Below are 27,936 nucleotides of genomic sequence, written 5' to 3'. Positions count from 1 at the left end.
TCCTCTGTGAGAAAACAAAGACGAAAGGAGCAGATCTGGATTAAACTGTTCTTTAATCTTCACACCACCTCTCACATTGAAAACAGAAAACTTTTTCTTAAAATCACTTTGTATGTACTTCTTTTACAACGGCATCGTGCCGGCAGCTGAAATATAGCACTCACTATATTTTCATTTTATAAAATTATAAAATTCTTTCTGGACATATGTACACAAATACACTGTAAGTATATACACACAGATAGAAAACATTCAGATCTCCCAGCCTATTTCTCTTTGGGTGATGGGGATGGCAGAAGAGCTAGCCCCGCTAGCGCTTTGTAGGACCACTACACACCCTCGCGCACACAAACACAGTCTCTCATACACACACAGACACACACACACACACACACACAGAACCTGTTTGCAACAAGCATGTGCAGCTTGGGGCCTGGCAACAGTCTACTCACAGTGGCTACACACGCTCCTCTAAAACGCTGATTCAGCACATTAACAGGTTTCTTCAACCGTCCCATCATCCCATCCTCCCGTTCGGAGGGAGGAGGGGTTGTCGGTGCCTTGATTAAAGGCACCCTGGCAGTAGATAACGAGCGGGTCCTCTGCTCTCCCAGTGGATCCCCGGAGGAGGAGGAGCTTTTCTTTGGCCTCTGTCCCTTTTGCCACACCGAGCCGTGTCTCGGCTGAAGGGGAGCGCGGCACTTGGGGTGATTCTAAAACTCTTTGCTGTCTCTGAACAAGTCGATGCGCAGCGCCAGCTCCTTGAAGGACGGACGCAAGCAGGGGTCTTTGTCCCAGCACTCCTCCATGATCTCGTGTATCTGAGGGAAAGGGAAGGGAGGGAGGCAGTGCAGGTTTATAGGAGCAGTCCATGCAAAGACACACAAGCATCAAAATGATGCATCATGTATTTTAAATGTTGCTACAACTGAAAAAAAATTATTTAGGAATATTAGAATATCGAATAAGATCAGTAAAGTTGGTTTTCCTCCACAGACATCAATGGTAGAATAGGCTTATTTCTCCAAAAACAGAAAAAAAAAATGCAAGAAAAGAAATGTTTGTAAATCTGTTGGATGCATCAATTCACGGTGTCTCAACACCAGTTTTTATATCAGCGATATCAAATTTCAAACAAATTAATTAATCGTTAACCAATATAAACACATTTACTGTACATGTTTACGACAAACCAACAACGTGTGTGTGTGTTACCTCAGTGGGACAGCCCAGAGGCTGAGGCAGCCTGCTGCCTGACTTGAGGAGCTCGATGAGGTGATAGACGATCAGCTGGCCCTGCTTATCGTTCCCCATCATCGACATAAACACCTGAGCAAGAGGAGGAGAGTCAATGATGATGACGATGGTGATGCTTCATCACAAACCGGGACGGAAGCTGTCCAGGCCGTCAACATAAACCTGAATGTAGCATCACGATCTTGTCTTATGGAAACACAAATCGTCAATCTAGAACCGGTTTTCATCCTGGGTGTGGATAATGAGGTCAAGCCGTGGCTGTCGGAGCAGGTTTTCACCGAGCGTCCACGCCCTGAACAGCGGCCGCTCAGGTGAGGGGAGGTGAGGTGAAAAAGGTTTTCAGAGGAGTCTGACAACATGGACTCAAACAGCAGGGTTTGTTCTGGTACAGCATGAACACCAAGAACAAAAGCAAGTCTTGTACACAAATAACACGTCAATCTTCTAACCGATGCCCTCAGCTGGGAAGGCTTCCATCATGTCTCATTCAAACTGGATTTACACTGGAGGTGCGCAGCTTTTTCACTGTGCAGTTTCATTTATAATTTTCTAAATTTGTCGGAAAAATTTCTTATATCAAGATTTAAATCACAGTGATTTCACCTCCTCTTATTGCACACCTACCGAGGGGTGTGTGTGTGTGTAATCTATGTGAAAGTCTTCAAAAATTGAGTTTTTCTTCTTCTCATCTTTTGAGTGAGTCCATGAAAGATGAGCGGCTACACGCGAGCATTTCTTCATACTTACTGCAGGAGGACTGCAGTTTTTATCGCTGTGGGTGAAGAGCTCATAAAGCACCACTCCAAAGCTCCAGACGTCAGACGCCACCGAGAACTTGCTCTCCGTCAGTGACTCGGGGGCATACCTGGAAAAAACAACAGCTCGTCATGTGGAGGAGGAGCTGGAGGAACACGTCAGACTCAACGAAGCCTGCCGGGATAACTCCCGGAATTCCAAAAACCCTAAACAGAGAGAGGCTGCGGCGTTGGAGGAAGACAAGCCTTCAGTCGTACACATTATTCGAATGATGCAATTCCTTGGAAAGCTTTTCTGCTATTTTAGCACCAGCTGTAGTTTTTTGTTACCATGCATCCAGACTCAAAGTTTAAAGGCAGCTTTAGTTTGTAATTTGTAAATAGCATGGTTGCAACTGTTCACGCAACACAATTCTTTTTCATATTACTTTTGCAGAAAAGAAAGAAAATGGTTACATGTAAAAACTAAACTATGAAGTATTCATCAGGTGACGACATGGAAAAGGGGCTTCAGCATTTTCTAAGCGAGTCTGACCAGAATATGGGGCTTTCTCCAGGCTCCTTGACCATGTAGTATTCTTTGTCCTGAGGCAGAACTTTAGTGAGGCCGAAGTCTCCGATCTTCACCCTCAGCTTGCTCTCCACCAGGATGTTCCTCGTGGCCAGGTCTCTGTGGATGTAGCGTTTGCTCGACAGGTACTCCATACCCTGAAAACACAACATTTCGACCATCAAGCCCGTTTACAGGGCAACAAACACCTGACAACTGGGAACAAGAAGATGAAGTTCAGCAAAACCGCTCAAATCCCGCAGAAACGGGCGAGGCGGCCGTACCTTGCAGATCTGAGAGGTGTAGTGCACCAGCTTCTTGTGGTCGATCCGCTCCTTGTTTTTAATGAGGTAATCTCGCAGACTCCCGAAGGGGAGATACTCCATGATGAGACGGAGGTTCTGTCGGCCTGAAACACACGAAAAACAGAAAGCTCGACTGAATATGGGGGCTGGAAGAGCTGTGATCCTGCATTTTATCAGCAGTAAAACCGTTCCTTCTCCACTAAACATTAAGGCTGACGGTGATTTCATTTCATTTTCAAAAAAGAAAATAATTCTCGATTGTATATATACAGACAACATCTGAATGTTCGTTCCGTTGAGAGGTGCTACTCCAGATGAATAATCACAGTTCAATTTGCACCAACGTGAATCCAATTTCAGAATAATGTGGAACATCCGAGTGACGTACCGGCGCTGTAACAGACGCCCTTGTACTTGACGATGTTCTCGTGCTGGAGAGACTTCAGGATCTCGATCTCCCGCTCGAAGTCGCGGATGTGCTCGGCCGTGCTGTGCTGCAGCTTCTTCACGGCCACCACCTCCCCCGTGTTGTCCTGGAGCGGGTCGTAGCGACACATCTCCACGCTGCCGAAGTTTCCCTGATTGAAAAGAAACCGTTGAACCCAGATATAATTCAACGTGTACCTCAGTGTGAATGTCAGCAGAAACCCAACCAGCCATGAACTGGCATGTAAAAGATATGATCAGAATAACTGTTCTCATGTGCAAAAAATCTGAAAAAGTGATTTAACATCAAGTATGTCACATAGTGCCAAAGTCTTGGTTTTTCTCTGAGAACATACCTTGCCCAGCTGTTGCAGAAATATAAGGTGTCGTTCCTCAAACTGAGCGGGCTCCTGGTTCTCGAACCCTCCAGTGGTCCAGCCAGAGCCCACCGTCCTGTTGGGCAGGATGTCACTGTCCACGATCAACTCATAGTCTGCAGAGCACAAGAGGGAAACATGAGCTCAGCTGTGTGAAGGGAATCTACGCTGAAACCAAACAAACCAACATTTAATAGCAACATTTCAACCCTATTTTCTTTCTTGTAATTTCTATTCTCATCCACAGGCACATTAACACACATGCATCTGCTCGGGAGGTGGTTTACTGCCCTTTCCTTCGGCCTTATGTAACCGTGTCCAGTATGGAGAGGAATCCCTTTAACATGATCCCGGCTCGACTCGTCACCCCACACTTCCTGAGAGAAGAGGCCGGGCTCGCTGCTGCCCGGCAGGTTTGTGGAAACGCCGTGATCCACGCGCTTATGCAATCGGGAAATTCCACGCCTGTGTGACCTACATTCCTGATCCGGTCACGGCAAAATTAAGAGCGATTGCTGCCACCGACCTGGTGTGAACAAGCTGTGGAGATCTCGGATGACGGCGCGAAACGTGGGCCTGAAGGTGGGCTCGTAGTCCATGCAGCTGGTGATCAGGTTGGCCAGCTCGGTCCACTTCGGAGCGGGCAGCTGGTGGCGATGCTCATAGAACAGGGTTTTCTGGGAAGCACAGAGCGGGTGGTTAACGCAGGTGTGCCAAAACCAAAACTCGGTCGAACATGCCCTCGGCAAGATTCCAAGCAGAACACCTTGTTCTCTGCATGAATCCAGAAATATGCCGACTTGTTTATGCGAGTAACTTCAACTGATCAGACGACCCAGCCCCTTCATGTTCATCAGTCTACCTACTGTCGGAGTACCGAGGTCCGCCTGTCATCCAGAAACCTTCAGACCGGATATTTTTCCGGTCACGGCACTGAGCCGTACCTTGGAGTTGTCCAGCGTGGCTAAAGGTTTCTCCCCGCCGCTGCAGATTTCCCACAGTGTGGTGCCAAAGCTCCACTTGTCCCCGGCCAGGCTCAGCTTGGCAGGGTCCTCGACACACTCGGGGGGCACCCAAGGGATCCTCTCTACCAGGACTGATCAGATAACAAAGATTTAATCACATACAAGACACATCAGCAGAGGGTGCAAGTAAAGACGTATTTATGCTTTGTTCTTTTCTCTACTTAGTAGTTTTTAACATTAATTACCAACACATATCCTTTTTTTTTTTGTTTTAATACTTGAAAAATACTTTATTCTATTCAATAAAAATCAGAATCTTTCAATGTGTATTTTTAGTTTTTGGTCACAGTAATTAATCCACAGCCATGAAGCTTTCAGAGACCATCTCCATTAGGTATCTGCTGCCCCCTGCTGGCCAAACAGGATTATCACCACTTCACAGAACTCTGCTCACTCTCTTTAGGCAGGACAGTGATGCTGATCCCTGGGTCGCTCAGCTTTATAAACGGGGGGTTCCCCGCCCTGCGGTCCTCCTCTCTGATCAGTAGAACATTCTTCGCGCACACGTTTCCGTGAACCAGATGCTTTTCTTCCTGCAGACACACAAACGTACAGAGGTCTCAAAATAACCCAAGACCGGTGCAAGTCGACAAATATGACACTGAAGTGGATTTCTACCAGGAAGTTCATGGCCCAGGCCAGCTGCTTGGCCACCTCCAGCTTCCACAGGATGTTGATGGAGTTCTTGTTCTTCTTCAGGTACGTGTCCAGCGAGCCAAACTTCACGTACTCCTGAACCATGATGTCTGGAGAAGAAGCAGCTTCAAGTCAAAACTTCAAATCATTATCATTTAAATCATCGTCAAGCACCAGAGCAGATTCTTGTTTTGTATCAGTGCATACAAGATTTATTTTTTTTTAATTCAAGTAATAGGTAGAGGTATAAATTTCGAATGGATCCCCGCACTGAAACCTTAAGTTGCTCTCTTGAATATCAGCAGTGTGGCACATGTACATGACAATTCTTAAAATTATTCTGAGCCAGAGAGAAAAACTTTACTGCTTCTTCTGGTGAAGCTTAAAATCACCGAGGTGTTTCTGCTTGAACTAGAGCACAGCAGAAGCAAACACGATGGCAGTCTGTCAGTCGCGCTTATGGATCTCTGCAGATCTATTCAGTGTTGAAGTCACTTCTATCACAGCGTAAACTGAATGAAAATAGTTGAATGAGATGTGTGCTTATTTTTCCAAGCTGTGGCTGGAAGAGATGAACCCTTAAAAGTGAAAAGACTTGTTTATTGCTGCTCTGAGTATAATTTGAATTAATCCTGTAAAATTCAATTTCTTTTCTGGTATGTCCCCTTTGTTGCAACTTTTAATTACATTCATATGATCGGTGTTACGGCATACATTTTGTAATAGACCACGCCCCCTAAAGGAAAAGAAAAAAAAAAAAAAAAAAAAAAAAAAAAAAAACAACCAACAAACAACTTGATTTAATTGCTTCGGATTCCACATGTATTTTTACTATTTTTACACAGCCAGTCTACATCGGGAAAAAAAAAATCAAAGCTTTTAAAAGGAGTTTAAAAAGTTAATCAAATTTTTTTCCCTATTCTGTATTTATCTCTTTGGAATCTGCAGCTCAGAATGAAAAACAAAAATCCGTGGACAATGAGTACATCTTATCCGTCTTATTTCAAAACTGATCGCTGGTGGTGAAGAGTAGCACTCTCAAACCTTTGTCACGGTAAATCATCATGCGGATTACTAAAGCAGCACAGAGCTGGATTATATTTCCTACATATCAGCGCCCAGGCCGGTCCTGAAATGCCCTCTGCCAAACGTACCACTACCTGAGCGGATGTCCGCAGGGCAGCGCAGGTCCTGCGAGGTGAACGCAGCCTTTCCGAGCCAGGGTATTATAATCCTCCTAAGAATAGCCCACCATGCTAATGATGCGATCACTGCTCTGGGCCGCCGGGCTAATAGTGAAGATTACAGCGAGGCGCAGAGGTATGCCTGCCATCGCTGGATCCAACTACCGTGCTTCTTAAACAATTAGGGAGCCGGGCGGCACTCGAACCACAGCGGACTTACTCTCTTCTCCGCAGACACACACGCCGTAGTTGAGGATCAGGTGCTTGTGGGACAACTGGCTCATCATGCTGGCAGCTTCAAAAAAAGACTGCAAAGAGAGAAAGAAAAACAATTATTCACACACACACACACACACACACAACACACAGCTTCAGCAGTCGCAGCAAGGGGGACCGAAAAGGGCCCATTTGATTTGACATTTTCAGAAAGATTTATGTTGCTTAGTTTGTTTCTGTTAATGTGATATACCCAAGACTAATGGGACTTAATATTCCTGACTGTTACTGTGAACGTGACGATTCATCAATCTGGTTGAAATACACTGTTAAAGAGAATTTCAGCCCCTCCTGTCAGCAGCCAAAACCTTTAAAAAGAGCCAGACTAACATCAGTCCACTCTCTAGCACTTAGATTTGGGGACTTGCTAAAAAGTGTCACGAATAATTTTTTAACTGTCAGTAATCCAGAAAAGTTGGAAAACCTAAAGGAATTACTGCAGCAGCACCATCTTTCAAGGCTTCATGAGCCTCCGTTAACCCAATTTTTGTTTCCTGAAAAGGTGTTTTGGTAAAGTTCTTAACGTTTTTTTATAACCTTGTTCTTTTTTGAAAAGTTTATCTTGAGCAGTGCACCATTTTCCTTTGTAGCATTTCAAACATTGGATTTCAATGACATGAACCTGATTAAATAACCTGAAAAACTGAGGTGTTCTAAAACTTATTAGTTGTGTATATTAACTGATTCAAAGGCAGAAATTACTTTTTTTTCTTTTTCAGTTTCTTTAGATTTTCATATATTTTACTCCTGTTTGTTGCAGTGATGTCCTGGTGGTGGTGTGTGCATTAAGCGTCTACATGTGTCAGACCTCAGGAGGATTAGCAGCGGCTGCTGCAGCCGATGGGGATCCTAATGTTTTCATCTGAATGTGAATTACATTCATGCAGTCCAGCGTCTCTGTATGAAACTATTTATATCTTAGCGACACCTGAAAGTAGAGCTCAGCCTCATGGGGGATTTTTGGCTCTTTGTGAGCAAAATGCAGGAAAATAAGTATTGATTTAGTCAAGTGTGCAAACTTTGCCTTATAACAATATCTGGGGCATGCAAACAAAAAAACGATCCTGAATTCATCGTTTGTTGGTCTCCGGAGCCACTGACCTCTGAGAAGTTCCTGTGTGCCTGATCCAACACTTTCATGACGACCTCGGTTTGGTGCACAAGCCCGTAGTCTCCCAGCTCCTTCCGGACCCCTTTGAAGATCTTTGTGAACGTCCCTTGACCCAGACTATCCATCTGACAGGAAGATCAATACGGCACGCATTTCACGTGCAAGTCTGAACCACGATGACAACACGCCGCAGGGGACATTCAATAAAGGAAGTGGAGGCTTGTCACGGTCACGAAGAGGCCGAGGACTTACAAATTCCAGGTCTTCTTTGCGGATCTTGTGGAAAACCATCTGGCTGATGTTGTGCCGATGCAGGGATGGAGAAGGAGGCACTTCGGAGCCTTTGTTGCTTCTGCACACGAGGAGGCAGGACTTTTCTGTGGATGGAGGGAAGAGATTTAGCTCCTCCAAATTTCTCACCAGGTGACGTGAGCAGTTCAAGAGAATCTGTGTGCTTCTTTATGTATGTCTGTGAAAATCAGACAAATCAGGTGACACTGGGTTACTGGAGAAGGTTATGCCGTCTTCGGGGAAAAAGTTTCTCAAACTATGTTTACAATGAAGGTAGAAATGGCCCAGATCTCTTCTGGATCCAGGACACTCATCTGTGCTCCCATATACCGCTGACACCTGCAGCATTCATGAACACAGTATACCGTTACACTTTTCTTCTGTGAAATGTCAGTCATTAATGATTAGACGCTGTTCAAAGGCCACATGAGAATCATAACGCGAACAGCCAGATTCTTACAAGGGTTTTAGCGTGATGTATAACGGATGCAGTGACGTACTGAAGCGTTACGGTGAAGCAATGACGCTGCTCCCACTTGGCTTGTTGTCAACAGAAAAATAAAATTTTCAGAGGTGCTTGATGTGAATCTGAGCACCGGAACAAGCACCAGCACTCAAATAGCCCCTGCTTCTTCTGGGTGGAAAAGAAGTAATTGTTCCATTTTTCGCTGCAGCAGGACTGAAAGAGACGTTTCACTGTATTTAGCAGCAGGATATAAAGTTTACCACTGGCATGATGATGTTGAAACTGTACTCAAGTTGAAGATACTACATTTTAATGCCCGTGTTACACGTATTTGCACTAGAACAGACATATTTGTGGATATTTGTGCATTACGGTGCCGTCACTTCACTGGCCTGATCCTCTCTAGTTTCACCCTGAATTTAAATGAGCTTAACAAAGCTGGCATAAACCATACGTTGTATTTTATTAATGCATGTTACGTTTTTTTTCCAGCAATTATTTTGTGCAGCAAAAATACATCGATATATCGAATGTCATTTCCCTCCCCACCCAAAAAAAACCCCCGAGATGTGAATTTGGGGCCGTATCGCCCGGGCCTATTTACCGCAATGACGAAATACGACTCAAACACGTCGACAGTGAACTCAGCAAATCATCAAAGAATTCTTTCATTCAAACGGCCCAACCATGTCAGCAGGGTCAGCAGAACCACGGTCAGCAGAATTCCTGAAATCTAATTTACATTATTCCCAGAGTTATGAAAGCATGCCGGGGGCTGAGTGATGCTATTGCAAAACTATTGACCTGCTTTTCCCAAAAAAATCACATGTGGGATCAACAGAACGCATTCATAGCAACGTTTAATCAAATAATAGTGAGTCATGCAGCTAAAATAAAAACTTTGATCTTTTATTTTAGGATGATCTTATTTTTAGAATGTGTCTTGAATTCTTGCTGGTCAAGCCGAAACAATTCCAGACAGAGCAGTAAGGCCATGTGAAGAAAGAGACAAAATGACCGAACACATGGTTCTCAAACACGCTGGCTTTCTCTTTGCCCGGTGCGTTCTGTCTTTGACAAAAACTCGCATGCTTCAGGTACCCGTTCTGCCAGGTTTACTCAATGCTCAGTTGGACAAAAACAACAACACATAAGAGAACTTTCGCTCTCAACTATCAAACAGTCCATTTGACGATCCTGACCAGAAAACATCAAGCAGGGAAACACCCTGACTCTCAAACTCTCATCATGACTCTCAACTCTCGAACAGAGGTACATTTATACGGAAAGAAAGGAACAAATTGAACAGTCTGAATTCAAGTGTGTGACTCTTTGAACTTTTGAGTAAACAAACAGCTTCAGTTTAAAAAATCTGTAACTCCTCCTCAGCTGAAAACCTCACAAAGATAACTTCCCCCTCGATGTTAAGAACTCACAGAGGCTGTTTTCACACAAAAACACTTACTACTGAAAATGACTCCAACCTCAGCCTAAGGCCAACTTCGATGAACCAAGATGACACCGAGCAGCAACACGATGAACCTCTGGTGCATCGCTGGGCGGCCAGCAGCGTACCTTTGGCTTTAGGAGGACAGCACTTGCTGAACTGGAAAGTGATGGCGTCTGAGCGCACGGTTTCCTTTTGGTAGCAGAGGAGCAGCTCCTGCAGGCTACTGAAGTTCCTCTTGGTTCCACTGAGATTGAACTCTCCGCAGGCAGACCTGGTTACCAGGCAGTGCTTGTACTCCACAGTGTCGTACGCCTAGCAGGGACAAAACAGAGGAAACACAGTTTGAGTTTCTGGTCTCCACGTCGATCAGTTGGACCCTGTAAGTATTGAGCAAGACAAACACAAAATGTTCAGGATGAGGGGAAGCTTGTAAGAATGGCATCAGGTACTGCTGACTTTATTTCCACAATCTAAACCACAGTTGTCAGTGAGATGACAGACATTTGGTCCAAAAATGTTAATGTTTTTCTTTTTTTTTTTTTTCTTTTTAAAGGAGGGTCAAAATGAAAACTAAGCCACCATACTCTTGTCACAGAAGATAAAGTTCAACGTTTTTGCTCATATCGGCTTCTCATGGTGTGTTTCTTGAGCTGGAAACTAAGTTGCCAGAAGGGAAACTTTCATTTCCATGTTGTCAGTGTTGACTTGACAGCAACAAACTCAGTGGAAAACCTATTCGATAAATGTCAGGCAACTTTGTTCTCGCTATCACTCAGCGATGAGTGACGTTGTCTGGAAAGTTGACATTATCTTTACTGGACTGCAAGGCAAGTAGTGGAAATAACATACTACAAATAATCACAGCATTTTTTAGCTACTTTACAATCTGGATTTTCATACCCGAGTGAAAGAACAAGCAAAATCCTTTGTCTACATAAATTTGCAAAACAAGCTTTCATTGAGTAACATTTTCTACAGATACTTTACATGAGAAAAATTAACTAAATGTTGGCGATTCACACATTTAAACCCAAATTTTTGCCAGTAATAAGAACATTCACATAGTCTGTCTTTGGTGGCTGATTTCCAAAGTCAATCCTAATTTTTTTTTTTTTAATAAAATTATGAAAAAGTGAAGCTATTGGCAGTAAAATATATATTAAAATAAAATGAGCATCCTTTAACATTATAAAATGTATGAGATTGGACAGTGGCTCCTCTCACAGAGCAAATTTAAAATATAACAAACCAGAAATAATGCAATATAACTGATAATAGTGTAATACAGCAATTGGTTCACAGTTACAGCAAACCAGAGTGTGTGTGTGTGTGTGTGTGTGTGTGTGTGTGTGTGTGTGTGTGTGTGTGTGTGTGTGTGTGTGTGTGTGTAAGGTCGTGTGATGACTAAATGTGCTGATGATTCAGACAAAAAGACCACAGATCATAGAGCTCTTCTAAGGAATCCACCTTTAAATCTAAGAGTGGAATCTGAAAATTTCTATTTTGTTGAGAGATGTTACTTTTTCTTTTTTTTTTTTAATCTCCAAACTTTAGAAATTCAAAATTTTCCCAGTTTTCCCTGAATACATCATGAATGTTGATTAGGCACACCTGTAGTTAATCAACCCAAGGACACCGTCACAGCTATAGGTGGAAGAAGAAGTAGTTTTATCAAGCAACCGCAGAAAAAAAAAAAAGTCTGGTAGGTTATGTAGAATGTTTCTTTAAAAATAATCATCTTGCATGTAAAACTTGCTTTAATCATGAGAATCGATCCAACAACATCAGATTTGGTCATTACTGGGGACTAGTTTCTTTGGATCAATCTGCACACGACTACAGCAACACCAACAAAATGTCAGTGTTCTGGAGAAGTGAAAAGCTTCACTGTTTAAAGAAATGATTACAGGAGACTGCAACATTCTTTAGATGTGAATAATTAACGCTCAAGTAGAGGTGGTGTCTGGAACAAGAGTTTCTTCAACTACCAGGCGGGCTGAAGGAAACACATTTAGAAAGACACAAAACAATAAACGACAATCTTTTTGCATTATGGTTCCATATATTCCACTAATGGCATCATTAATGTTCGCAGAGAGCAATACACTTGTAATTTCTTCTCGCAAATGTGGAGCATTAATTTGTCTCTTGATGGTGTGTTCAGGGGCCAGCTGGATGAGAGTACACCTCTACTATGGAGCTAAGAGGAGAGCTGGAACGAAAACATCATGAGATCTTCAGAGATATCTGCTTGTTAACATGAGTCCTGAGAACCTTTGGAAAGTCATGCCGCAAAGTAATTCAGAGCTGCTGTGCGACTACGAAAAGGAGGACTTGGTTATGTTATTCTTCTCATGCTTGCTGATGCAGCCAGCCTTGAGGGGCAGGTTGTTTCCCTGCTGTGTTGCTCTACAATCTCAGCACAGTATTGCTTGAGCACGCAACAGTACAATGTGCATGTGATTTCACGCGTGAGTGTGCACACATTGGGTAATAGTAGTGTAGCGTTGGAGAGAAGCCTTTTGGTTTTATGTGTGTTTTGCTCTTTGTCCCACTTACTGCAAAGAATCTGCTTGTCATTACCTCTGATTAACCGTGGATCTCACGTTCTTTGGGTTATGTCATCAGGCTTGGGAAATACTTGAGATCAAGATGCAGCGGTTGTAATAATTTACCAATGTGTTGCAAGAATATAAACGTGGGTGAAAAATTATTGATCAGCACCTTTTTTTTTTTTTTTTTCCCCAACTACTCGATTGTGGTGCAGTTCTTCCCATGGAACTGCCATGAGTGAGTTCCGCGAATGCATGCTTCTGTTATGCTCCACTTGTTGAATTTAGGCAACATGTTATCTTGGGACTCTTCCTGAATCTCCATACATGTCTGACACAGTGTTGCATTCAATGATTTATTATGATGAGTTTCTAGCATGCTTACTTGGCACCTACGAGCACAGGCCTGCGCTCCTTTTAGAATGTTATTTTCCAAATAGGCTCAGGAGCAGGCAGCCGTTTTTTTGTATGAGAGACACAGTTCTGATGTTTAATGAATGATAACATTATTTTTTCTTCCCCGCCGTTTTTATGTAGAATTCACATTTATTTTGAGCAGCTGGTGGCTGATAAAAATGCCTGCACTGCAGTTTGTTTATGACAAAATTACATTTTTACAGGAGAAATAAAACCATAAATAAGACTGTTTTAGTTGTTGTTGTGAAAGTCAAAGTTTCCCCCACAGTTTAGCTTCACAGTGACACTGAGGTTGGCAACTACTCCTTTAAATAAGAATCTTATTTTGCTTGGGACATCTTTTCTGTCTCATAAAATTGATGATAAAAACAAAGAAAAAAAAAAAACTTGTAAAAATCATCAGTATAACTTAAATTTCCATCAGGAATTAAAAGCAAAACAGCAAAGAGGCAAAGAAAAATCAGAGAAAACAGGATAAATTCCACTGTATATACCCAGATATCAGAAGTGACCAACATAGAAGTAAAGACATTTTACATCTTCAGTCTAAACTAAACCACACTTCAACTCAAATAAAGCAGCAGTGGTGAGTGACACATACCTCAACAGGGAACGTCAGAAAGTACTTGTTGAAGTCTTTTGGGCTGCATCTCAGGATGTAAAGCCCTCGCTTGTTCCCGCACTTCTGAAGCCGGTTGACGGCAAACTCCATCCTGCAGCAGCAAAACATGCAGAGCAGTTAGAAAAAGAATATGTAAAATGTGGGGGTGCAAACTGCAACCGGCGGAGAAACGCTTGAGGATTTCAGCTGCATTTTTTAAGTATCAAAAGGTGATCTCGTATTCCCTCCTCGAGCAGCACGATTTGTACATCCAGGGCTGTGCAGAATCTCAGAGAGGCTAAAATACATCAGCTCAAAGTCTGGATTTCTGTTTTTTTTTTCCTCTGCCAGTGATTATAGTAAATCGGTGCAACATTTAATTTTGCTTTTTCTTTTTACACCCGTCTAAATTCATTCCACAGTACTGTCGGTGACGTTTGTGGTTTTAAAAATTGTGTCCCTCTTTGATCTGTGAGCAAAGTGAAGTGTGCACCGTTCAGAGGAGCTGCTCAAAACTGACACACTATACCATAAATAGCAAAATAAAATCTCCCTGTTCTACACGCAGAGCTAATACAAGAGGAGAGAAAAGTTTTACAATAACTTTTACTAAAGGTTTTACAAAGAAAAAATGTTTTGTCTTTTTGTAAAGACAAAACTGAAGAAGAACTCTAAAGTAACAAATCTGTTCACCATTCACACAAAGTATAAATTCCGCTGCTGGCCGTTCGTCACCAACGTCAGGAAGGATTTTAAACGATAAAGTTACGCCTTATCAATCAAGTAGATCACGTGCTCTGCTGTAGCAACCTTAGAAGAGCCCCTTACTAATATATGCATTTGCAATTACAGATAAGCAAACAGCTGTTGATCTAGCAAAAAAAAAAAAAAAAAAAAAAAAAAAAAAAAACTAAGGACAAGCTGAAACATTTCATAGTGTTTGGATAGGGATGAAGAATGTGAAATGAAAATAAATTTACAACAGCTGAACTAATTTGTCAATAATTGTACACAAAGCACAACTAAATCAATATTACTCTGCTTCAGTGCAAAAATACACACAAATGACAATCCCAACTCTGTCCAGGCGCAGACGAGCTGAATGTCAGTCTGGATATGATGTGTTGACGTTATTCATCTGTTGTTTGACAAATATTTATTTATGAGTGAAGAGTTTGAATACTGTCTTCAATTCCTACGACTATCCAAATATAGTCTCATTACCCTGACATTAACTTCAGAACCAAGGTTTGAACAGATATAAAAAGGCAGAGTTGTCTGTTAATAGTGGAGCCAATACGCAGTGACACCAGTTGAGGATCACATGGAAATTTAGGATCTTCTCAAAATCAGAAGAAAAAGAAAACTTTCCACAATGTCATACACAAATCTAATTTATTATTTTTTAACAGGCATGTAAATCAATTTGATTAAATCATTCCAATCTGATTTTTCGCGAATACTCACGAGACGGGGCCGTGGCAGTGAGAGGATATGGACTCGACGAGCCGGAGGGGGGCCGCCTCCTTACAAAGGTAGTGATGTGCGTCTGTGGTCAGCCGGTAGTAGCCGTCGATCAGGGACACGAACGAGAGGGCTTCACACAGGTTGGGAAACTCCAGTTCCTGAAATATTAAAAGCAAAGACATCCAAAGTGGTTCAGTGAGATACGGCGATATAAACAAGACACACCGCATGTTTATCATGATTTATTCCTGCATAGAAAAAAAAACAAACAAACGGGAAGCAAACTGTGTGATGAAGTGAAATTACCAGACTTTTGCCGTCCTGTTTGTTGATGGTGACCACCCGGCTCTCTGCCGTGCCGTCCTTGTTGGCCTGTTTGATGCCGATGTCAGTGATGTCAGGAAAGTCACACAAAGTCTGAAGTTCCTGTTGATACAACAAACAATTGAAACAAAGAAGAAACAGTTTTATAAAAGGAGCATTTCATTCCTGTGTGAACACTGATCGGAGCTGATAAAAGCTCTGGGGAACACGCCATGGTTGTCAGGTGTTCCACATTGGGCGGAACAGTGAATTATAACGATTGACACGACAAATGCAGTTTATTGCAGAACACAGCACATGCTGCAGAGTTGCATTTCTCTTCATTTGTGTCATCTCCATCAATCATGCATTTAATCTCTTCTCTTAGCCTGCGTGTTTCCTTGGATAACAGTGGCATCTATAAGTTCCTTGTTTACTAATTTGGGGGGAGTTTGAAGCGTTGAGATTGGGGCCGGTCCGGGACGCCTCCGTCTTTCACTGGCTCCAGCACCACACAGTGCTGAGTTACACAAACCAGGTTAAAATATAGATGCAACACACAATGTGCGCTGAAATAAATGCAGTATCAGGTAATTTGGATGATTGTGGAGGGATTTTTATCAGGTAAAAACTCACCGAATGCATATCAAAAGTGAAGCTTTAGGCTGTTTTCACATATATTTGGGTCGAGCCAAAGGCAGCCGCACCAGTAAAAACGATGAAATGTTTCAATTTTCAACTAATACGGTCCCTTTTCACACATGCTTTTCATGACTGCCCAGATCAGCCGCTCTAAACAAGGGAAGTGTGGGGTATCCATGACAACCAGGCGGAAGTTGGTGTAAAACCAAAACAGCAGCCTTGCTAAGGACTCTCAAGTCTCGCGTGACAGTCACGCATTTCGCTTTTTTGTCACGCACTCACGCCACACATTGTATTTCTCACGCTGAAAAAAAAAAATACTGGTAAATTTGTCTGGTGCGCCGCTGCTATGGAACCGCAAAGAATCAAACACGTGTGCAAGCTTGTCACTTACCTGTCAATCAAAAAAGGAAAGGGGCGGGGCTAAAATCACGCAACAACCAGTGAAAAAACAACACAAAAGCACCGTTATCATGCGAGTCTGCCAGAGGGTGAGCGGCACAGACTTTCTTCTTTCTGCCATTATGACATGTGATCACTTTCCTGGGATTGAGCTGATTACGGGTGCCTGTGTGGTTCATAAAGGCGCAATATCTAGACTTTGGGTCGAGCTAAAGCCGGTGCGCTATCACACATCGCCGCGCCGCACCCCAGGTCGACCCAAGCCGCTGCGAGACCACCCGCGCCGTGCTCGGTCCAAAAACTCTGTTAGGTCGAGCTAAAGTGGGTAGGTGTGAAAACACCCTTAGACTCAACTCTTCACACCAGCAGGAAGAGGAACTGACAGTCGTGGTTTGCCGTCTTGCTTCATAGTAAGAATATCTCCAGTTAAAATCTGGAAATGTTTCTGCGTGGAACTTGCACAATTTCCCTGTGCCTGGGTGGGTTTTCACTCCCACTGTCCAGAGATTGAATTGCCTCTCCATTTCTGCTCTTTAATAAACTGGAGAGCAGTAACTTCAGCTTCCTTGGTGCACATTTGAATGCCGTCTCCGACATAAGAACTGCAAAACACTGGCAATGCCAGCTGTCGCTGGAACCAACCTGGTCCGAGTCCTTCATCTTCTTCCGACACCACTGTATGCCCGTGTCTGCCGCCACGTGGAGGATGACCTGTCCGCTGGACGGCTCCTTGACCGGGAACGTCTCCGTGTAGAAGGCCTTCTCCAGAGACTCCATGCTGATGAGGTACTTGAGCTTGAGGTCGCGCAGTGTGGTCCGGCACTGGCTGAACTGCTGGATGAAGCGCTTGAAGCGGAAGCGGATCCGCTTGCGCGTCAGGAAATTGCAGTCCTGGATCTGAGCTCTCATGTCCTTCGGCAGGAAGGACTTGTAGCTGCAACAATATGGATAGTTTTAGAACAAATGCCTTGAAATTATACCTAAAGAGATTAAACTGTCTTAACTGGCATCTGGCATTAATAAAACACAAACCAATGAAAAACCAAAGATTCCCACTCAATGTTCCAGAAGACTGGAACTGTGCACTGTTTAGACTGAAAACATGGTTGAGACTGCAAGTTGCAATTTAAAAAGAACGGCATCAGATTGTTACAATATATTACCTGAACTTTTAATAATTTTCTCTGCAGGATCAAATTTCATGAACACTTGCTGCATTTAAAACAAAGACTGCTGACTCAACATGTGTGCTGAAGACATTAATTTACGCCCTTTACAAATAGGGGAAATCCCGAGAAGATTATTGCGCAAACTGATGATTAACAGCTCTGGGAAAAATCTGAACACAATCACTTCCCCTACACGATCCCATCCACTCAGATGACTGCCGATAGTACCTTATAGTGTGGTAGATGTCCAGAGGCGACATCTGCCTCTCCTTGGCCGTCCTCGTCATGTCGAGCACAGCCATACCGAGGCACTCCTCCTGGGTCTCGTGGGAGTTGGGGATCTTCACTAAGCTGTTGACAAAGTCATACCTCCACTGCGGAGAGGAGAGGAACACAGCAGCTGTAGCTACTGCAGGTAAAATGCTTTGTTCATAGACTGAACACAGGTGTGAGTGCAGTACGTCTGTACACCAATCAGTTAGGACACAGACACACCACACTTATCTCTATATACACAAATGTAATTTTGAACAGCTTCAGCTCCCAATCAGACTGCAAGGAATTGAACGTATACTTCACCAGCTGAAAGCAACATCTGATTAGTATGAATGGAAGCATGCATGAGTAATGGCTGAAAGGCTCCAGACTCATAATGTGCTCAAATGACCCCTGCAGCGTGGTATAACTCCTCCCTCTCAGACATATCCCGGGCCTCCGGGGTAGATTTTCGCTGGCATAAATCCAGATTATCCTCCAGGTGAGGCAGGACTGAACTGCTGTCATATTACTGGCCTGAGCTGCCTGGGTGCACCTACATAACATTCTGGTGAGGCGCTACAGAGCCAACACAAAATGACTGCTTCACAATGCATTTGGACTACAACATATAATATACAACGTAATAACGTGCTGATGAAGTCGACTAATTTCAAAACTAATTTATTAGACCAGTGGTCAACAGTTTCAGTAGTGAGCACTCACCTGAGATCTGCATTCTTGTAATTGTACAATGTTTACACAGGGAGCAAATTATTCTCCTAACATTACGCTGCTGCCATTTGATGGCAGCCCATAAAGGACAAACACAGCAAACTGTAACTTTGCTGCTGGGTGAAACAAAACCATGTCTGCTTATTCTAAACGGCTGAAATTTCTTGACTGCTCTGATCACTGAGGTTTTGACCCATGGGCCTGATGTTTGACACCCCTGGTTTACAGTATTAAAGTAATTTTTCTGTTTTATGAACCATGTTGTGGATTTTTTCACTAGTTTTTAAACATTTGTCACCTATATTTTCTCTTTCACTTCTTTGGCATCTAAAAAATGCAACAAATGACTGGACTGGATTTTTTGGGCGGTTTTCACAAGTCCATCTTCACAGTGAGGCCTTAACGCTGAAGCTACTCAGTTAGCGACTGATGCTGCTTCATTGATTTTTTTTTTTTGGTTGTGATTACAATATAAAGCTGTGTCCAGTAATCTCACGAAACCAAATGACACAATGAATTTGATCAAGAAAACATACTTATTAAAGCGTCCATATGAAACTTCAATACAATCCGCTCTCCCTGTGCAGTTGCTGCTCTTTGTTTGCATGTTATATCATTTCAGAGGAGGAGAATAAAAATCACAGGCAGCACAGTTTGTCACTTCATCATTTTTCTCTCAGGAAAAGGCTAAGTTAAAGCGACTCATGCCCCACCCAACAGACAGCAGAGTGCTTGTTATATGAGCTTTGCTGCAGGGATTCATATCATTTCCCTCAATATTATCATATAAACCACCCCACATATGAAGCAGTCACTTCCTGTCACAGCGTCTGCGTTACGAGGAGGGCACGCTTACCTGAAAGAACAGGTATGACATTACAGAGTCATCAAGTACAGGGCTTTCTGCCCCCTTGGTGACCCCGTACCGATACGACCGGGACGCTCCTCCACTGTACCAGCCAGGAAAGTAGTACCTGTGGTGATTAAAGAGTCGGGGGGGGTCAAACTCAGTGAGTCTCACGGGCACAGAAAATGTGAAATGGTGAAGAAAGTGAACATAATGCTACCGTATTCTGAAAAACAGATCTTCAGAAGCCGAGTCGTCGAGCTGGAAGATGTGGTTTGGTGAAAACCACAAACGGTCCCGCTCTCTGAAGAGGCCGAAGAGGCTGCAGTAGAGCGGTGATATACCTACAGTGAACCAAAAAAAAAAAAAAGCTTTAAGGAACACACACTGTCAGACAGGATGCAGACTATTTGTTTCCAGTACCAACACAAGTGAAAAAAGGTCAAGGTAGACTGAAAGGTTTGAAGTGTTTGTTTTGTCATCACAGCCAGCATGCAGGTAAAGTCTGGACTCTGTTGGAGATAATTACAGCCAAATTCTAGCTTATCCTTAAATATCCCGAAGCAGGTGAGACAAACCGGAAATAAAGCATGACGTTGAATGAATGCTTGGCTTCAGTTTGGCCTTTTGATAACATGCATGTGTGTGTGTTTATTCGGACTTCTGGAGCTTGGGTACTCACTGCAAGCCTTGGCAGCATCTATACACAGCTCCTCAGTCACATAGTCCCCAGGAGGGTAGCTGAGCGGGCCGCCGCTGTCGCCCGCTCCTTGGCTGTTGTGGTAGAAGTGGAGCCTCAATACTGCTGCCGCCGGCGTCGGGTCCACAGACTCCCGGTGGGCGGTCCCGTTTTGGTGTACCGCAGGGCAAGTGTCGGTCACAGCATCCATGGCTGGCAGGGTGGCCGTCAACAACACGCACCTTTCAATCAGTGCAAAGGACAACATCAGCAGGAAGTACCACAGCCCCCTTTCTCAGCAAAGTGTGATAAATGTAAAAATCTGATGAGGAGACATGGTATGATCTGTTGCATAAACTGTTATCAAAAGCCTTACGTAAAGCTGCAGCACAGAGGAAGCTCTGTCTGGGAGAGAGGTTATAAAATCTGTAAATCTAATTCAGAAACAGGCTGCTCTGTGCGAGTTATCCACTTCAATATAAACCCATACATGAGGTTTTATTATTCCAACTGTGCATCACGCATTCTTATCTCATTATTTACTCAAGTTGAGATTGAGACGGTGAAGTCTGAACTCATCGTCGTCCCAGACAGATATATCGAGACGGCACTTAGGAGAAGATAAGCAGCGTAATTAAATCCCGTCTTTCAATTAGCTGTTATTCAGTGAGCCTATCGCTCGCTTTGTTTCCAAGACGGTGTTCCATCCATCTAAGAGCTGGGTTAATGGAGCACAATAAGTCGCTGCCGGGGCCCAGTCCTCATGGAAAATATGTAACCATGCACCTGCCACATACGCACTTTCACATGCAGGAAAAAAAAAAGAAGCCTAAAAGGAGTTTTAGATATTTAAAACATGAAGTACTACCTAAACAGTTACAGATTTAAAGTAAATCGCACAATCAAAACACACAACTTGGACATTTGCTTGGTTGCACATCACTGTATTGGTTTGCTGTCTTGCGTCACGATTTCAAGTTGTGAACCAGATTTCTCACTTCCACCTGCACACGCCATGAGGTGGACTGCCTGGAGCTGCTGCATGCGACGTCCAGGGTGGCGTACCCTCCCTGCCTTCACCCATGGTCGACTGGGATCAGCTCCGCTGCTCCGTGACCGTAAAGCCATTTTCATACTGACCCGCTACACGCAACGCACTAATCCCAGCCCCCCGCGGTGAGTGTGAATGACGGCTGCTCACGACAGGTAGGCCAAATAATGAACGTGCACCCCTCGCTATAAGCTGTATTGCTTGATTAGTAGCTTATTGATGCAAAAGGAGCGACAGCGTCATCATAATCCTCTTTCTGCCATAACTCAAACAGCGTTAAAACAGTTTGGCAGGAAATGGTGCAGCTGTGTGAACCAGGAACACAAATATATATCTATACAGATATGTTAAGATCCAGACGAGTCCTAGAAAGGCCCTATTTCTAAAATGTATACCAAAATTAATATCGGTTGACAAGATACAAATTTAAAACAACTCTGCACTGCGAGAGATGATGATGAATGGGAGTAAATAACAGCAAATCCTGCTCCAGACTGAAACTGACACAATTTAAGCTCGATATATTTCCAATTATAGTTTGTCCAAATTTTACTCCAACAGAACTAACTTTTAATGCCTTTTAATGACGCTAGCAAACACGTTCTGGTCCTTTCCTTGCCCGCAAAGCTACTGGACAGCTATTTTCAAAAACACCTTCCTGAGGCATTAAGCACTATATTGCCATTGTGTGCATACAGCCATCTTTAGAATATGACAAGGCTATTAAATAACTAGCATTGCTGCAGCTTTATTAGTACAGAGGAGACGACTGATGAAGACCGTTTTCTCTTTAGTGTCTCCATGGCTCAAAGATTTGATGCTTTTCTTGAACCTTGAGAAAATTAGGTACACCGGTAATGAATGAATGGAAAGCTCATATTGTTTAGGGCTTTGCGGTATATTGAAATTGAAACCACTGATGCATTCTGCCAATAGACTTGAACAAACTGCTATAGGTTGAGTTTTCTGCTCATGAGGGCAATATACTATCATTTTTATTTATGTATTCAGCTTCTCCTGTAACTGTTGGAAGTTTGTGTTAAATCAAGTGGGCTGGGGTGTAGGGAAAAAAGGGGGAGCCGTTACCAGTCTTCACTACAACTGGGAGAGAAATAAATAAAAAAAAAAAAAAAAAGAGAAAAACTATGATGGAGTGCATCCCTTGTCGAAAGAAACACGGCCAAACCCAGGAGGCCAGTAGACTGTTGAAAATAGTGCTAAACTTGTAAAACTCTGACGCTTGGGCCTGATCTGTGAGGAAGAGATTTGTTGAGGAATTTGGGGCCATAAAAAAAAAAAGTGATTTGGTCCGGGCTATGATGGCATCAACAACATGATTACACCAGAAATGAAACTCATCCCACATGATTTGAACCAGGATGAAGTAGCAAAATGTTGTAGATGTTTAGAAGGAAATAACAACTTCGGCTTTTCATTCATCTGACATACCGACAATCAATGCATCAATTTAATTATCCTGGTGTAGCGTCTCAGTAGCTGATGTAAAATTCGTCAGTTGTCAATATATTGCATGCACCGATCATTCCCAGAAATTGCTCCATCATGGGTCAGTTTCAGTGTGCAAATGTTGGATAAAATGATAAAAGGACATTTGGCAAAATGTTTTCAATTAGGAGTGGATAAGGAAAAATGACTGAAATTCCCAAAAAACAGTCATGTGAAAAAAAAAAATATATAAAACTGACACTCCTCAAAAGCAGACGGACTGTGGTCAGTCCTCATAACCAGGCTCAGCATTAATGGACAGCCAAGCAAATCTGGAGAAGTGCAGTTTGCTGTGGGCGAGAGGACAGACGCTGTGCATGCAAAAAAGTGTGGCTCGTCTCATCCTTGGGGTTGGGAATAATACAGCTTTCAGTTTCACACTTAATGGGATTCTAAACCAGACTTTCACAGCTTTCCCACAACATACATGAATCTGAGTTTGGGCTGCTCTCTCCCAGGTTCACCACAGTCGATTGCGAGATCACATGTTTAATTTGGCAAGTTTAAGTCGGATGTTCTTCCTGGCGCAAACTTAACAATTGGGGTTAGAGACCATGCACGGTGACCTGCAGCGGTGATCTGATGGCAGTGGGAACTGCTTTCCTGATCTTTACAACATTACAACCCAGATCTGAGTTCATTCACAATTTTTTACAAAACAATTTAAAAATATTTCTAAACTTGGATTATTATGATAACTGCATTGTTGTGTTATTCTGTCGTTAAATAACAATTTTTTTCTCTTCAAGAAGCATGATTCATGTCTTTTAATCAGAAAGACTCGTGTCAGCCACCTTGACTCAAAACAGACACAAAAGTGAATGTGATTGTCAGTGCACTGATGCCACAGTCTGCAGAAACCAGCAAAAAGGTCGTGTAGTAAACACAGATCAACACAAACAGTGAGTAGAAGCAGCTGCTCCAATATGAGGAAGTGAAGAAAGTGACACATCAACACTTTCTGAACAAGAAGTTGCTTTTACTAGATCATCAAAATATGTTGTCGCACCCCCCCGGGGTCTGTCGGCCATAGGTTTACTCCACTGAGGTGCTCATTAAACACATTTTCCTTTCAACTGAGAGGTACAGAAAAAAATAACACCTTCAGCAGCACTGGATCGGATTATTACAATCAACGTATAAAAACTATAAGGAATAACAAATTCACATTTTCACTTTTGTTTTGGTGAACAGAAGTAAAAACTCACATTTATTGCACAGAGCTTGCAGAAGAAAAGCCTGTTTGCTTCATAGGCTGTGACATCTGATTCCACCAGTGTCCGTGTTTAAACCAACTCAAATATAATATTTCTTTAACAAAATGCTTCAATGCAGCATATTGATATAATCAGCTGTTTGGTACTAGACTGCAACGATTTTATAAGCTACTAATCTATTCAGTATGAAATTCCTTCTGGTTGGATAAAGGTACTACAATGGAAAATGGGATTTCAATTCCTTCTTGCAGTCTTTAAGCTATGCAAACTCATTAAATGAAAACACAAAACTTTCCAACAAAAGGGGCCTGTTCACATGACAACGGCACTCGGAGCCACAGAAAATGGCTCCTAAGGTGGTACTGTTGAAAAATGGGGGGAAAAACTGCAACTTTCTGAAAATGCCCGGGCTTTGTCTATCTGTAGACGGTGTAGAAACGCTGCTACTGCGCACGCACACCTTGACCATAGTAATTAGTTCTTCTGCACAGGCGGGAGGGGGTGGACAATAACAACAATGGTGGTTTCCAGAATGTCATGAGTCCCAGTCTGTATTCTACGTATGACTTGTTAGTTTGAGTTATCTATAATAGCAATGCAACTTTGTTGCCTGTCTGTACAAATGTCTGTGTACTCGCCGTTGTTTATGCTTATAGAGTATAGTTCTGTGTATTTTCATTACAAAAACCAGCAGCAGCCACTAGTGGTCATACATGAATACTACAGGGTTTGCAGCATTTCTGTGTGAACGGCTATTGTTTTTGTTATGTTGCTGTGCAAACAACACTTTTCTCAAACGAAAATGAGTTTTCACTCAAACATTGCGATGGATGACATGCGTAGCAGTATGCACGAAGAAACATTTTGAGCAGGTTTATTACAAATGCCCTGACAGCCATTATCCTCAACGCTGCTCACTGATCTCAAGTCACATAGATGCATTGACACATTTACTGCCTACACATCATATGAAAAGTGATCATTTTAAACCAAACTTCACACTTTCTAGACAGCAATGGATGACAGCAATGGATTTCGCAGCGTCCACACATCATCTGTCAAACACAGACATGGAGAGGTAATTTACAAATTACCAGAGATCCACAGTGCGAATGATACACAAGGTAAATACCTGCAACTCATTCATTCTTGTAGATTTAAGAATAAGAAGAAGACTATCACAGAGTGGCAATGAGCAATGAGCAGCACATCAAAAAAGAGAAAGAGGAAAAAAAAGTGGGTGGGCAAATTGAACTTTGATATGAGTTAGTGGTGCAAAGTGTATTTAGATGCTACAGTATGCTAGCATTTCATTTTGTTCACATACCTTCTGTTTTGTTTGTATTTACATTCATGCCTCATGTTGCCATGTATGTTTGATAAAATCCCTTCATTTCATTGAAAAATATTCAAAATCTTCCACTTCTACATTTTAAATTAGATGGATGACAATTTAGTATTTACCTTGATACTTGAGATACCAATCTAGTAGGGCACCTTCATAGTGCCAGGACTGTTAAAGGTAAATAAAGAAATGCAGCATTGTATTTATAACATAATCGGTGCTGTGCTGCACATTGGCAATCTCCCAGAAAGCAGAGTGAGGCTGGCAGGCTGATATCTAGTCAAATATCCTAACCTCTGCTGCAACACAAACCCATCAAGGCCGTGATCTTTGCTGTTAGCTGCAGCTTCAATAGATTAACTTCACGCTAGCAGCCGCACACGCCCATCGCGCATACACACAAGTTCACGTTGCGTGGCTCATAAAGTCGGCAAAAGCATTTCAGCAGCCCTTCTAACTCAGAGATTAGCGGTGACCACTTTGAAACCCACTTCCACAAAGCTGTCGGAGTGCTGTTAATGAGTGTAAATATACTTACTTTGGCGGATGAGCCAGCCGTGCAACTAGCTAGCTCTCTGCTAGCTTCCTAGGCCAGCGCTGCAGCCGGGACGAGCTGCAGGCTCACAGCTCCCCGCTTCGGTTGTTAAGCAGCTGCACGCACAAACAGCGACTTGTTCCAAAGGCGTCGATGAACGTTCATATTTTAATGTTCAGTCAGCTGACGAGAAGGCTAACTGGCTGAAGGAGCTGCCTCTGGTCAGCTTGACGTTATCCATCTCACACGGAGGAACTTCAGCTCTTTATCTGGTCAATCTAAAACTAAAACCACATCGTGCACGATGTGAGAGAACCACACGCGCTTTCCTTTCGGGGCGTAAACACGTGGCTACAGGTAGAGCTACATTATTGACACTTTGTCAAATGAACCAGCTTTAACAAGTCTGGAAGCTACTTTGAGAGCGGCGGCCACAGTGAGCCGAGTGAGTCAACACGGAGCCTCTCCCACCACACCGTGCTGCGTTCAGGGACGCTCGGAAATATCTGCACTGATAATGCCACACTGTGATGCGTTCAGGGACGGTCTCAAATATCTGCACTGATATCACTGCATCTCACCATGCCGTGCGGCATTGCCTCTAGTGGCATGTGGGGGTATAAGTCGTTTGTGTGTGTTTATAATGCCAATGAAATCAAAACAATATAAAATATGTGAAATTCATATTTTATATATTAAATAAGTTTAAGCAATAAGTCCATTTCCAATAATAGAGGTACTTGAAGAGCACAACATTTCTCAGGTGATACACACAGGTGAAAAGAGCGAGAAGACAGTGTGAAAAGAGTAGTTTGAGAACCACTGTGCTTACTTACACCAGACCTGAGCATCATAAGGTTCCAGAACCATTTGTGGCCCTTTAGTTCCACTTGACCGGCCTACAGGGTGTCCCTGAGACATCCTGAATCAAATGAAAGTTACTGTTATTATTCACTTCTTTCCATGTAAAAATAAGCTAATCATACTTCATTTATCCCCTTGGGGAAATACCTTTTTCAGTGTTGACCAGTACGTTTTCTATGGTGCAGAAGAGTAGGCACTTTACAGCATTCCGGGGAGCTGATGAGGGTTAGGGGGTCTTGCTCATGGACCTACTGTGGTGACACATCAGCTGTGGGATTCTACCCTGTAAACTCCCAATCCCAAATCTAATTCTCTAGCCTCTGGGCCACCATTGCACTGCAGTTACAAATTTCATGTTATTAGCAATTATTGTATTACAGGTTGTGTCTCACTTATTGTTTTTGCAGAGACAGGAGTGAAAGGATGGATATAAACAGAGAAAAAAAATGCAACAAGATGAGTTCTGCTGGCAGGCACGCCACACACACACACACACACCAATATTTCCAACAGCCAGACGGGAAAGCCATTAGATTATTGGCCTTATCTTTAGCACAGTGACATTTTTTTTTTTTTTTGCTGAGAGAGGAAGTTAGCCTTCCCACATTGTTTAACTGTTGGCACAAAGTTGAAGGCACACTATTGTCTTGAACACTGGCTCACAGCTCAGGGTTACGGCTCCTTACTGAGGGTCACAAGTTGTTCGTTTATACCATCTTTCCTCTCATGTTTAATACTTCCTCTCCATGTAGTTGATATCTTCAAACGCAGTACATGGGAATATGTGCTCGGGTACTTTTTATAATCCACAACGCATCACTGTAGAGCAGTAGCACTAAGTAAGGCTGCAGATTTGAAATTCAGTAAGAAATTAATTCCATTTCGGAATTTTTTTTTTTAAACATATATAACTGATGTGGAAACATCAGATTTTGGTGAGTTTTGCACTTTCGGACAAAGGCGATTGCATGGTTATATCAAAAATGGGTGCTTTTATCATCCTCATATCTTTTCACGCTTGTTTCGATCTATCAGTAGCAGCACAGAGTGGGGACTTTAGTTCTCCAGTGCTCATATGAGTTCCCCATAAGGGTTAAAGTTCAAATCATAGGCTACAAGCCTTCGCTGTATCCCTACTGTGAGGACAATTAGATGAAAGGGGAAATGAACAATAATAAAAAAGAAGGGTGAAACCACTAAAATCAGATAAAAGAAGATTATAAATTGTAATGAATTCGTT

The 27,936-nt window shown here is 42.8% G+C and overlaps 1 protein-coding gene across 1 annotated transcript; it reads right to left on the bottom strand.

The window, feature by feature from the left end:
* Nucleotides 1–47: 47 nt before the first annotated feature.
* On the bottom strand, nt 48–26,282 carry LOC115385335 (tyrosine-protein kinase JAK2-like). The gene is made up of 24 exons (XM_030087315.1): nt 25,836–26,282; nt 20,182–20,420; nt 19,720–19,843; nt 19,509–19,626; nt 17,891–18,036; nt 17,136–17,427; nt 15,453–15,572; nt 15,147–15,304; nt 13,680–13,791; nt 10,235–10,421; nt 8,155–8,279; nt 7,893–8,027; nt 6,736–6,823; nt 5,314–5,441; nt 5,090–5,228; nt 4,615–4,766; nt 4,197–4,347; nt 3,650–3,786; nt 3,256–3,445; nt 2,847–2,971; nt 2,548–2,720; nt 2,005–2,122; nt 1,216–1,329; nt 48–821 (listed from the first exon to the last, which is right to left on the bottom strand). Exons 2-24 carry the CDS (start codon nt 20,387–20,389, stop codon nt 714–716), a joined length of 3,348 nt encoding a protein of 1,115 aa, XP_029943175.1. The 5' UTR covers nt 20,390–20,420; nt 25,836–26,282; the 3' UTR covers nt 48–713.
* Nucleotides 26,283–27,936: the final 1,654 nt, after the last annotated feature.

The sequence above is a fragment of the Salarias fasciatus genome, unplaced genomic scaffold (assembly GCF_902148845.1).
Source record: "Salarias fasciatus unplaced genomic scaffold, fSalaFa1.1, whole genome shotgun sequence".
NCBI classification, from domain to species: domain Eukaryota; kingdom Metazoa; phylum Chordata; class Actinopteri; order Blenniiformes; family Blenniidae; genus Salarias; species Salarias fasciatus.
The sequence above is the reverse complement of the archived record's forward strand: the minus strand, read 5'-3'. Positions and strand labels throughout refer to the sequence as shown.

Bases quoted from the DNA above. Each gene is read 5' to 3' on its own strand.
- LOC115385335 (XM_030087315.1), bottom strand. From the start codon at position 20,389: ATGGATGCTGTGACCGACACTTGCCCTGCGGTACACCAAAACGGGACC. The intron at 15,573-17,135 runs GTTGGTTCCAGC...TTGTATCAACAG, and splicing joins AGATGAAGGACTCGGACCAG to GAACTTCAGACTTTGTGTGA. The intron at 822-1,215 runs GTAACACACACA...CCTTTCCCTCAG, and splicing joins CTCTGGGCTGTCCCACTGAG to ATACACGAGATCATGGAGGA.